The 13213-nt window shown below is 43.2% G+C and overlaps 1 protein-coding gene across 1 annotated transcript in view; it reads left to right on the top strand.

Moving 5' to 3' along the window:
• The window catches only part of LOC109290967 (microsomal triglyceride transfer protein large subunit-like), a 53525-nt gene extending 45661 nt beyond the window's left edge, over positions 1-7864 (top strand). Inside the window, exons 15-18 of the mRNA XM_019507814.1 lie at positions 1423-1647; positions 2358-2482; positions 2559-2729; positions 5557-7864. Coding sequence (XP_019363359.1) covers positions 1423-1647; positions 2358-2482; positions 2559-2729; positions 5557-5707 — 672 coding nt within the window. The 3' untranslated portion in view covers positions 5708-7864. The remainder of the gene's footprint in view (positions 1-1422; positions 1648-2357; positions 2483-2558; positions 2730-5556) is intronic.
• The last annotated feature ends 5349 nt before the right edge of the window (positions 7865-13213 follow it).

Genomic DNA, 13213 nt, shown 5'->3' with positions numbered 1-13213 from the left:
ACTCTCTCAAGCTTCTCCACATCCTTTTTGAATTGTGGAGCCCAAAACTGGACACAGTACTCCACCTGTGGCCTCACCAAGGCCGAGTACAAGGGAAGAATGACTTCCTGGGATTTGCTTGAGAAGCATCTATGGATACAAGCCAAGATTTTGGTTGCTTTACTAGCTGCGGCATCACGTTGCAGGCTCATGTTCATCTTGTGGTCGATGATGATCCCCAAGTCTCTTTCTTCCGTAGTGCTAGCCAGCACAGCACTGCTGAGCCTATAAGGATGCTGCAGGTTTTTCCTCCCAAGGTGGAGAGCCTTCCATTTTTCAGTGTTAAACACCATCAGGTTCTCGTCCACCCATTTGCTGAGCCTGTCCAGGTCAGCCTGGATCACCTGCCTGTCTTCTGGTGTGGATGCTTTGCCCCAAAGTTTGGTGTCATCGGCAAACTTGGCCAGTCCGCTTCTGACTCCAGTGTCCACATCATTAATGAGGACATTGAACAATATGGGTCCAAGGACAGAGCCTTGGGGGACCCCACTGGTCACAGAGCACCATGATGATTGACTTCCATCAATTACTACCCTCTGGGTCCGACCACGGAGCCAATTTCCCAGCCAGCGGATCGTGGTGGACCCAAGGCCACAATTGGCCAGTTTCGCCAAGAGGTGATCATGGGATACCAGACCAAAGACTTTTTTGAAGTCAAGATATATGACATCAATCAATTTACTGGGCTTTAAATATAATCACTTCCCAATTCACTATAGAGCCATTGGTCTGCTACTGTTTTAAGTAATTCTGCTTCCCATCTAGCTTCTCCGAGCAGGCCTCCAGAATAGCTGGCCAAGGTCACCTGGTGCTGTCCTCTTATAGTTTACACATCCAAGTTTACTTGGATTTCTCTCAGTCTGCTTCAAATCTGGTCCCACACCACTTGTATCAAGTTCAGTCTGACTTCTCTTGCTTCTCCTTCATGGGCAGTCCTAGTTTTATCTGGGGTCACAAAGGGGAGCCCCAGTTCTGAACTCCTGCCCCTACTGCAATAACCATCTTTCGGGACAAGTAAACATAATGTAGCCCAAGAGAAGCCTACCTTATATAAAATGCTAATAGCTTACTTATATATGAAGGAGACTGCTCTGTATATAAAATTGTACTGGCTAGTTTGGGTAAAACAGGCCCTTCTTAAGCACATTTCAGGGCAGATTTTATAGAAAAAACAACTTTGCAAATATCTGCCTACAGAAATAAAAATACTTCCACTTAAAGATGGCAACTGCTCCAAGAAGAGATTGGTTTGTGAAAGATGGAGTACTGCACTACATCAGACAAGCTTGTTATCCAGCTTCCCCAAGTAGGAAAATGGTTAAAGCTAACCCTTGAGAAACCAAGCCTTGTGCAGCTGATTTTTCTCTGCCTGTATATTTTAAGGTCACTTTTGAAGCAAAGGGGCTGGACTCAGTGATGGGAGAGAACACTAATGAAGAAGAGGAGCAGCAGCTGATGGCTGGGATGTCTGCCATTGTCTTTGATGTTCAGTTACGGCCAGTTGTTTTCTTCCAAGGATATACAGACCTCATGGCCAAGGTTCTCTTAAGCAGTGAAGAGCCCACAAATGTGATCAAAGGCAATGTTCTGCTAATGGATCATCAACAGGTAACAACTATATGACAGAAGGACCTTCTGTCATCCAAGCTACCAGTTAGAGCTCTGGTGATGCTAGCCAGGGATCACTAGAGCTCCTTTTAATCCACAGGGTATACTCTAGCATAGCAAATCTTCCTGAAGGGCCCTGTTTGCAACCCATTTGCTCATGCCCAGTACTCATTACAATGCTCAACCTAACCTAAGGGCAGTATTAATGAAAGATATTTTAAAACTGGTTTATTAATTAGCATGTGGAAACTGCAGGGTCACTGTATCCTGGCCAGCAGGATTAGGCAGTGCAGTGCAGCTAGTATCCCTTCTGGCTAATTGCTCTTTAACTTCTTTTGTTAATGTTGTTTTGCATAAAGCAGGGTGTGTCTACATGAGATGCTGCATTGCCATAGCAATGAGCTACAACAACATAGCTCATCTCTATGGCAACATAGCATCAGCAAGCATGAACTGTGATGCCGATGCTACTGTGCAGTAGCAACAAGCTACTGTACAGTAGTTCATTTCTATTACACAGTAGGGTTGGAAATGACCTGTGTGCCTATGGGACCGTGCAATAATGGTGGTTTACTGCGCAGTCATGTAGTACTTGCTAAAGTACTATATGACAGCTGCACAGTCGGACACACATGTAGAGGCGCCCACAATTAAGGTCAAGAAAAGTGCAGGCACACTCTAAACAAATACTCTTTTCTTCTGTTCTTCAGGCAATTCCCCTTCAGTCTGGGCTGCAAGCAGTAGTTGAACTTCAGGGGGGACTTGGGATAGATATTTCAGCCAACATTGATGTGAATATATGGGAGCAGGAATCAAAAACTGAAATCAGAACAAGGTAAGTGAATGACAACTTAGTTCCCCCCCCAATATGCTTTGTTCAGGGGCAGGACCTTTGCTTTCTCCTGTTGCAGGGGTGGACTGGCCATTGATTTCCAAGCAGAATTAGATGCCCCATTCTTTCAAGCTAGCTTAAGAAGCCAGACTGAGGTGGAAACTGCACTCAATTTTGCTACTGCTTTAAGATTTTCTGGGAGTCCCATGCTCATGTGTCTGCAGCTCAATGAGGAACAGCTTCCTTACAGGTAAGATGTGGATTTCTAGGCCAGGACTGCAGAGGGGGGACACTGCCATACACTGCAGCCTCTTCCACTTGCTGGCACAACACAGGGTTTAGTGCAACTCTTTGTCGAGTGGGGATTCTGCAGAATTCATTGCCATTTGCCTAATCCTAGAACTCAGTCCAGCAGAGTGCACTACTTCCAGGGATTCTTGACCATCATCTCTGATATCCAAGGTTACAAAAACTGAACTAGAGAGAAGAGAGGAAGATATTATGAAAAACAGTTCTCAAGGAGCCAATTATTTATTGCCCTGGTTTTTGTAACAATTACTAATGGATCCAATCTCCAGAACTTGATTTAAAGCAGGTTCATCTCAGTCCCTCCATCCAGGGAAGTCAGTAAAGGTTAGTGGAAGCTATGGACAATGCCAGAGAGCAGACCAGACTAAGGAGTGTTAAGGCAAACCCTGTGCACAAAAGTTGCTGGGTTATCTGTTACAGTATTGTGGTGATAAACCTCTTTTATAGTATAATTGCTGGCCCTAATGCCAATATTGATTTCCACCTAGACACAGCACAACTGTTTTTTGATCTGCTTGCTGATGCATCTTTCATGGATGCCTTTTGACATAAATAGATCTCAAGCAGTTTTTTTGCCGTTGCATGACATCAGAGGCAGACACCCTGGCATTGTTCCTAGGACTGACTTTGGCTCAGAAGGACTCAGTGGGCGCATCCAGACAAGCACACGCATACATTTTACCAGGGACAGATAGCATTGGTACATATTTGTGCCACTGCTACTTGTCCTTGGGGAACACCTGTGCATGTGTGCTCTGGTCCATAGCAAGTTGCCCCAGGTGGGGTAGGGAAGGCTGGGGTCAGCCCCTGGGCTGGTCCCAGCAGTCTAACCTGGGATCCTGGGGGCCTCCCAGGTATCCAACAGTGGTGATCCATCAGCAGGAAGCCTGGCTGGCAGCTGGAGTGGCCAGCTAGTCTCCGTTTTTGGGCGGCGCACACTGCAACCGTGTGAACCACTCCGCTTTTTTCTAGTGTGGGTTTTTTTTGATACCGGGTCTCCTGATGTAAAAAAAAACAAGAAGAAAAAAAACCAACCCACGCTGCAAATAAGCAGCATGGGGAATACCTGCAATGCCACAGATGGGTCTGCAGCACTGTATACCACATATGGACATATGGGTCTGGATGCACCCACTGCGGCTATCTGAGAGCATGCATCTAGCAAATAACCTTGCTCCCAAAGAAAAGCGTTGGGCCTTGTAACCACTCCCAAGACACTTCAGGGACAGAAAGAAAACTTCATCCACAAAGTAGGCACCAAAAACCAAGCCAGAGAGAGGGTGGAACCCTTCCTGGTCATGGTTGGACTAGCTGATCTCCAAAGGTCTCTTCCAGCCCTAATTTTCTATAGTTCTGTGATTCAAAGAGTGAAACCCTTCAGAAATTAGTAATTTCCCCACCAATCAGATCTTGCTATATAGCCAAGAAGTCCAGTCTGCCACAGTCTCTTGTCCACTATTCAGTGTAGGCAGGTGCCAGAAATCAGCTTATTCTTCAAAACTTTTCCCTGGTGAAATCTCCCCTCTTGAATTGATTACTGGGAGCAGTAATATAACTGTAGACAGCTATGGCTCATCCTGCTCAGGAAATATTTAGACACCAGCCACTTTATAGCTGAAACAATCAATGAAATTACCCCCCAAGGGTTGTGAGAGGAAAGCGAAAAGAAAAGTCCTACCTAATACATGTTAAAGATTAAATGTGTAAGTTATTCCATTTTTATATAACATGAATATTGAACTGATTTCAAGTAGCAACAGAATTCCATCGACAGAAGTAGAGAACACTGACAAGCAACAGACCTATAAAGACTGCTTGATGCAGTGGTAGTAAGAATAGGGCCGTAGTGTGAGTCACTATGAGAAGGCCTTTCTCTCTCATTTGATAACTCAGATATATTTGAATACCAAATGCACTGTTAGTTCTCACATTAGCTGCTCTGAAAATCAAGCTCTTTAAGATATCCCAGGATGGGCATATATAAAAGGGAGTCATCCAAAAACACTCACTTTTGAAAATATTGGCTCTATTGCAAAAATTATAAAAATCCCACAAAATTATTTCTCCAAAAACATCAAATCATCTCAAAGGAAGCATGTGTATGTATGATAAGACTATACTGTGAGAGAAAAAAGAGAGGAAAGTATGATTATTTACAGAAACTACATCATTTGAATTTCACTTTCCCATTGGGAAAAAAAATAGGATATGATAAGCAACTGCAGGTGCTCTGGAGCCCTAGTCAGCCCTGTTCTCCTCTCCCTACCCTTGGGAATGGCATGGCTCTAAAGAAGAATGCATTTCCTGAGCACTTAGATCAGCTCAAAGGCAAACACCTATGGATACCTATACAAGTGCTCCAGGGTAGGGAGCCATTTTAATTAGTGGCTCTCAGGAGCCTCTGTAATTAAAACACTGGAGCATCTCATGTGTTCAATATGGTGGTCAAATGAGCTTTAGTTAAGCATCCCTGCCACCATTTTGAAATGCAAGACACTGAATACATGAGATGCTGCAGCAGATTCAGTTTATAATTAAAACGCTCCAGCAGATTCAGTTAATCAACTGAACTGAGTCTGGTCCAACATGTTCTAATCAGAACATATTGGAGCATGTGTATAGGCAGTCCAGGTGAAGAAGATACCCCAGTATTTTTACAGATCAGACATTTTAAGGAAGGAATGCCCATGCTGATCTGAGTAGACATGCTAGCCTAACCTTGTATCATTCTAAACTCTTAGCTGTCTTTTTGCTGTTTTCTTCCACAGAGAAATCTTTACCATCTCTGAAACCTCAGTGAACCAAAGCATTACTGTCCGCAAGGGGCGTCGAGGCATGCTTGCTGGGCGTGATTTTGCCTTGCATACAGCCAACTCTGAGATGTGCAAGATCCTGTTGGCAGAGGAAAAAGACGAGTAGAAGAATCAGTGTGTACTGGGTCCGGATTTAGCATTTCTTTCTGTTCTTTGCTCCCAAATTCCATTAGCTAGATCCCGGCCTGAAGTGGGTGCACCAGACCCTTTTGTAACTCCCACAAGTGCCCGCTTTTTAAAACAAAACATTTTAAACATTTTTAAAGAAACAAACTGTCCCTGTTGCAAGAAAAGAATACAGAAATCAGGGCACCAAATACAGTTGGAATGTAAATCTCTAAAATGTATCTAAGAGCATCCCTTGGACAGTCTAACTCCAACATGTACAAAATACAGTTCTCAGAGGCAAAGGAACAGAAATAGAATCAAAGTTCAGTCAAACCAAAATGGCTCTGTTACCAAGTATTTGAGACACTGAAGGGCAGAAATGTAGAATTTTCTTCAATCCTGCCTTTACTGGGTCTCTCATTCTAAAAGAAGTGATTCTTTACAAGCATAGGTAGATCACTGTGAGCCTTGCAACTAAGAGCCTGTGTTTGAAAGTCACTGAATAAAACTGAACTGGTAAAAAAAAAATGTTCTGAAAGAAGCTACCCAAAATGAAGCTTTAGTCACAGATTTCTCTCTACTTACCTGAGCAACCATAATCAAGGGAGCACTCCCAAAGGATCTGGTCAGAAATTTGCCTGGCCAAGGAAGGGGATTGAAACGCACTGTTGTATTTGCATGATGTGATAGTGTCCACAGACATGGAAAATGTCACTTGATCTTTTAGTGACCTGTTTTTTTTAAGTATAACCCTTAGAGACTTTTCCATTAGGATAACTTTTGGGGAGAGAGAGTGAGAAGAAAGAGAAAATCCTTAACCTGCCAATACATCTGTTCCTCTTGATATCATTAAAGGTGATTGCACTTGAACAGGAGTTCATCTCCATTCCATCTCAACTGAATGTCTTCTTCCTGATCCTCAAGTGAATGCACAATATCTCAGAAATCCAGAAGGGGAAAAGGAAGGTGGAAGAAATTGATCTGTTATATAATTAGGATAAAATTTATTTCTGGTGCAGTTGCTGACTTCAGGTGGGAGATGGAAGGATTTCATCCATGCAGTTTTCCACATTAGCAAAACTAATTGAACGTTGGGAAGGTAATGTGAAAGTAAATACATTTGTGTGTAAGTAGGTCTTAGATAAGAGTTTTCATGATGGCAAAGTCCCCCTTTAAGAGACTAGATCTCCAGTAAGGATATTGTTTCTCATTTCATGGAACTGTGGTCAAACATCCAAATTCTGGCATCTAGACTTCAGAAAAAATGTTGAAAACCTGCTTTACAATGAGGAACTTAAGGCATTCAGTCTGTATACTTTATGAAAGCCTAGGTTAAGATGTGACTTGACCATTGTCTGCAACTGCCTACACAGGGAGAAGACTTACAGTATTAGAAAGGTAAGAGATCTGTGGGCACAGACACATGAACAAGTTATTAGAAAATAAGCTAAGTAAGTGTACAATGTGTCAGCTATTTCATGTCAACTGCCCTTACTCCTCAATAACTGATTTAGCTTACCCCTCAATAACTGTGGGGAAAAATAACTCATGTAGACTAGCACCATGGGGAAACAGTGTTACCTAGGTAGTTAGCCCTGAACCTATTTTGCTCAAGTGCCCATACCTTCTGATTTATCAGCTGAATTGAAGTTAGCAAAGTGAAAATTGTAAAAAAGATGCAATTATTAATAGGCAAAAAGATTGCCAAAGTATTTGGGTAATTTGTTTTTCCGTGTGTGTGTGTGTGTGTGTGTGTGTGTGTGTGTAATGCTTTCGTGTAGCCCAGGTTATTGGGATGAGTATAGGTTATTACACAATGAAAATCCGTGCTGTGCACAAGGCAGAAAATCAGGTTTGATGAGGATAGTGGTCCTTTTCTGAATTTAAATATTCTGAATGAATAAAATGGAGAAGTTGCCTAAGAGAAACATAACAAAGGCTTACATACTTTACTTTGTCCCACTATTTTTGTCCTGATTTTTCTTTAAAAAAATGTTCTTTGTGAAAATTAAAAACACTGCAAAAAATTGTGAATTTTGGTTCTTGCTATAAGGTTTATTTAAAAACCCCCTTTTTTGTTTTGCTGCCTTTTCAGATTTGGCTATATCCACCATTTGGTTTGTTTACTGAATAAATGTAATATATTTTTACTTTTTTTTTCTATTTGACTTTGTAATTTTTTTCGAGACTTGCCAGCAGGAAGGGGACCCAGGCAGAAAGCAGATATTTTGCTTAATACAGTCTCTACAGAACCCCCTGAGAAAAGCATCATTAAAGCCTGCTGTATTCAACACTGCTCAGGTTCTACAAGGAGCTTGTTTTGCTCCAAGGAGATCCAGGGGGCTGGAGCTAACATCCCCCAAAGTTGCAAAACTCTGGAGGGGTTCCACTCTGTTTAGCTTGGCCTCTTTAGAGCTAAGCCCTGGGAGATGAGGGTTGCCACAGACCTAAAGACCCCGGTTTATCTCAATCTTGTGAACATCTGAGATATCAGGCAAGCTGTTGGTAATATCTTGCACTTCTTTGCATCTGTTGAGCAGTTCAAGGTTCTGCAGATCACTGCGTAATTTTACCCTGAGGAGGCCCAAGGACAGGTACAGCCATTACAACAGACCTTCATCTCTGGCTTAAATGGCAGAACTACCTTGTGACTCTGGAAGTAAGGAACATAGACCTAGTTATATTTCTTTATTCTGGGCTTCAGATAGCTGGCAAGACGGGGGAGTGGGGGTTTTAAAACTATCCATCAATAAAACCTCTCTCTCACCGCTCACTTATTTGCTTTTCAGCCTTTAATATTCTGTGGTGCTCCTGTGCTCTCATAATCATCTGCTTTAGTGCCTTCTGTCATGATTCTTCTCTTCCAAGCTTTCTGTCTCATTTCCTTTTCCCCATTTACCACTTCAACCTTTTACTTCTTCCATGCCACACTGCATCTCACTTCCCATTCCTGTTAGTTTTATCCTGCTTTTATGGTACTGGCTGGCCAAGGCTCTGTTAGTATTAAAGCACTGTGTGGCCAACAGCATGTACCATTTTGTTGATCCCATTAGTAGTTTAGCTTTCAGTTCCAGCAACTGGCACAGTCCTGCTCTGAACTTTGCCTGCAGTTCATCCCATAAATGAGTTGGCAAGTATAGTATGAGGCTTACTTGAATTTTTAGCTTGGTTGACAAACGTCTTTTTTTTCCCCTGCAGGACTAATTTTAACTTCCCATGTGCTCTCAGGATTTCCATCGACATTTGCCACCCACATAGAATACTGTATTGCCTAGTCCCTGCTAGGATATCCAATCTTTAGCACCATATTCTTGTTTTCACAGGAATATGCATAGGGGCTCAGATAAGATGAATGGTTGAACACTGGTTACCAGTTCTGGACTATACAACTACATGCCGTTTCCTCTATATCTGCAGTATTATCTATTACAGAGCAGTCGGTTCTCTCATAATTAAGGCTGCAGCTTAATTTCCATTTAAAAGTATATTTTGTATCCTCTGGACTACATGCTTAAGAACCTACCGTGCAAATTGCAAAAGCTGTAGTCAAAATGTGCACTTTCAAAGTCAACTGGCACATAGTTAAGAGTAATCACTGTTCACTGGAGTATGGCAGACAGTGATTGTCACCAGCAGTGCTGTGACAGTACACAGCTGAAACCTTAAGAAAAATCCCTGTGTCCGTGTTGTTACTGATGATTTTTAGAGCAGAAGTGATCAGGATAGAGGACATCCAGATCCTGCCTATTCCCACTGTCCTCAGCAGCATTTCAAGATCTCTGCTATTTTCTCTTGCTTCTAGACTAAGCAAGCCACTACATCAGGTCAAGTCCTTATCTAGAGACACACAGCTGTAGCAGTTTCAAGATGACTCTCTCTGGTCACAGAGAGTGTGTACACATATACTAAAGGTGATTTAAAATAAGGTGACTTAACTAAGTTGGCTTAAGCCATATTGGAGCATATATGGTAGTGGCCATCTTGTGAGACAAGTCAACTTAACTAATGCAACTTAAGATAATACACATTGGAGGTGTGTACGCTCTGATAGTTAAGTTGACTTTAAAAAGTTAAGTCATCTTAACTGCCAGAAAGTTAGTATGTGTTTATGCACCCATAGGTGTATTAACCAATCCTTGGCTTCCCAGTGGACATCATGGCTAGGCTGACAGCTGAGGGGACTAAAACAGTGCTCTGGAGGTGGAGGGGGGTGGGGATGGAGTTTTAATTAGAGCAGCTCTGAGAGCCAATCTAATTAATCACCTGCCACGTCTCTTGTATTCACCATCCCACACTTCAAAATGGCAACGTGGACACTTTAACTAAAACTCATTCCATTAGCTTTAGTTAAAAGTGCCTCTGCTGCCATTTTGAAGAATGAGGACGCTGAATACATAAGGCGTAGAGGCTGCTGGAATACACTAATTACCATGCTCCAGCAGACTCAAATTAATCAAATCTGCTCTGACGCACTGTAATTACAGCGTGTCAGAGCAGCGTCCCCACACATCTACAGGCACCCAAAATGTCAACGTCCCTGACAGAATTTTCAGGTCTGGTAGGCATTGGAGAAAAAGAGAAAAAGGCAGTGACTTAATGGATCAGGTGGCCTTTTCTCTAAAATTGTCAGTATACACATTACAGGTCAGGTCTAGTCCCAGACCACATTAAGAGGCCAGTTTGTCCTGTGACAATATGTTATATAGATCCAGGACCTAGTCCTGGGACCATCTGTCCTAAACTCATGCAATTCATATAATTCATGTAACTTATCTTCTCTAAGAGAAATCCATGTAAAGGGTAGCTCTCACTCGTCAGTGTCCTACTTTTTTCGGTGATCTATTTATTGAATATAAGTGAAACATCTTCAGACACTACATTATTTTTTCAAACAGAGTGGCAAGTGGCCTGAATACTGGCCAAGCAAAATAAAATGTACAAGAAGCAGATCTCCTTGCATGCAGTACAGTCTGCTCATGCTTTCTGTTTGCAAAGAAGGACTACAATTCATGCTGGTGTGTCCATTAATTATTCCATACACACTAGCAAACAATTAGCTGGGGAAAGGCTGCATTCCAGTAAAGTATCTGTGCTCCACATTTCTCATCACATTAACCTTTCATCATGGACAGGAGAAATGACAGGACTGCCAACCTGCCACAGAAATATGGAAATTCCTAAAGAAAATCCTAGAGTTCATGATAAAGATCTTAGAAGTTCCAATCTGAAATCATTCAGCTATGCATGCTTCTGTCACATGAAAATGCTAGCTACCTTCTGTGTTACCAGTGCAAATGGTTGAAATGACTTTAGCATGTAAACAGGTTTTAATTAAAACCTGGTGGCATCGGTTATGCACAAAATGGAAAAAACTTAAAGGAATCCACATCCACCTTCCCATTAAATTCATCCATCTCTAATAGGCAACTTAATTGCCAACTTGTTGAGGTTGAGAATAAGAGAGTCAGCTGCAAGGATTCTAACTTTGCATCTTGATATGCTATTCACGCACTTCTGCACTTAACATTTGGCAATTGTCTTTCCTCAGGAGACCTTAGATATTTCATGAGCAAATGTTCCTTCCCCAGGTTGAGAAATTACTTGCACTAAATTGATCTGCACAATTAGAACTGATGGTCCCATCCTTTCAGTGAAAGGTCATCTCATAAAAAAACATTTAGCACGTGAAAATTAGGGAAAGGTTCAAGTGTGCAGAATCCCATCCCTACACCTGGTGCAATGTGCTAGCAGTCACCCATCTAACTGGGATTTTGAGGGGTCAAATTAAATAAGAAAGCCTACTACATAACAACACCCTCCAGAGGATTGTTTAAAACCTTGCATTGCATTTTCCAAAGGAGACAGACACTGGGTAGTGATCTTTCCAAGCATTACTGAGAGCCACTTCTTATGTTGTAACTGTAGATCAACAGTGACCTCCAGTGGCTATGTAAATATATGCCAGGGAAACATGGATTTCAAAGAGGAATAATGAACAAGGACAGTCTTCACATACACACACACGGAGTTAGATGTGACAAAACACAAATCACGCAAGAACACTTGCACCATTTCTTCCCACAATGATGAAGTAGCTGAGGGGATGCAGTGCTTCCTGTTCTTCATTGCCAGTTCATTGCTTCACTCCCTCACTGTGGCATTGAAAAAAGGTTTCCAGTGAGCATAAATGTAACTTGTGCTGCCTATGAGGATACAAAATTGCCAGAGTGGTACAATGGCAGGTGGTGTCAATGAGAAGCAGGCCCAGAAAATGGGAACAAAAGCCCTGAAAGATGGAATGTATTTATATAAAGGACATTTGAACATAATGTGCAGTGATTTAACCATGCAGAGCATTTTATAGATGTGCTTCAGGAGGCAGGGCAGGCATTTTAATTAGTGAACCGCACTACTTAAATGCGCCTGAGCATCATGTGTATCAGCGTCCTTGCACTGAAAGAGTGGCAGCTGGGCACTTTGAACTAAAGCTCATTGAAATTCCTCCATGGAGTAATGGATCTCCAGTGGCTTCAGTGACATCTGGGCCACTGTCTTTAACAAAGCCTGCACCATATTTACAGCCTTCTCCTGGTAAGTTGCAGCTTCCAGTGTAAGACTGACAACTGGATGTGTCACCAGAGGAAAAGGTATGCTCCCCAACACAACCTGGGGATGGATCCAGGAGGGGGTGCAGTGGTGTGGATGCACTCCCCTCCTCATCCTTCAGTCAACCTGTGTGGGAGAAGCAGGCAGAGACTTTTTTTTCACTTTTAAGTCCCTCAAGTAGGTAAAAATCCCCCTTCCCTCTCCCCTCCTCTCCATGCTGAGCAGCACCTCCCCTCCCATCCCTCCTCCACCCACTGCTGCTGCTATCTCCAGCTGCTCTGGGGACAGGGGCTGGGAAGGTGCTCCCAGACCACTCTTGCCTGCTCTAGCTGAGTGATACATGGAGCCAGGCTTAGCCAGGGACAACAGCAGCATCAGGCAGGTCCCTCTTCACTGCCCTGCCCCCCCCCCTCCATGTTCCCTGCCATGCTGAGAGCAGGCACTGGGGAGGGAACCCACCTGCTGCACCTGGCTAAGCCTGGCTCTGTATGCAGCCTGACTGCAGGAGGGCAGGGGCAGCTCTCGGATCTTCCTCCTGCCCTACCCTCCCAGGTCAGCTGGGGACAGACAGCAGTGGTGGTGGTTTGGGAGGAATGGGAGAGGAGGAAACTTGCTGCTGAGCATGGAGAAGAAGGAGGGAGAGGGAAAATTCTTACCTATTTGAGGGACTTAAAGTCCCCCACTGTTGCTCCTATGGCCCACCCTGGTGTGGGTGGGGGGAAGCCTGGATGCTGGGCTGCAGCCCTCCCCTGCAGTGCAGATCACTGCTCCCACACCTCCCTGGGTGAAACCCTGAATCCACTCATGACACAACCTGATCCAAGCACCTTGGCACCAAAGTGAGCAATGCTTTCTAGTCAGGTTCCCTTTACAGCCCTTTCCATTTGTAGTGATTTTG

The sequence above is a fragment of the Gavialis gangeticus genome, unplaced genomic scaffold, assembly GCF_001723915.1.
Source record: "Gavialis gangeticus isolate Ggan-Ray unplaced genomic scaffold, GavGan_comp1, whole genome shotgun sequence".
NCBI classification, from domain to species: Eukaryota; Metazoa; Chordata; order Crocodylia; family Gavialidae; genus Gavialis; species Gavialis gangeticus.
The sequence above is the reverse complement of the archived record's forward strand: the minus strand, read 5'-3'. Positions and strand labels throughout refer to the sequence as shown.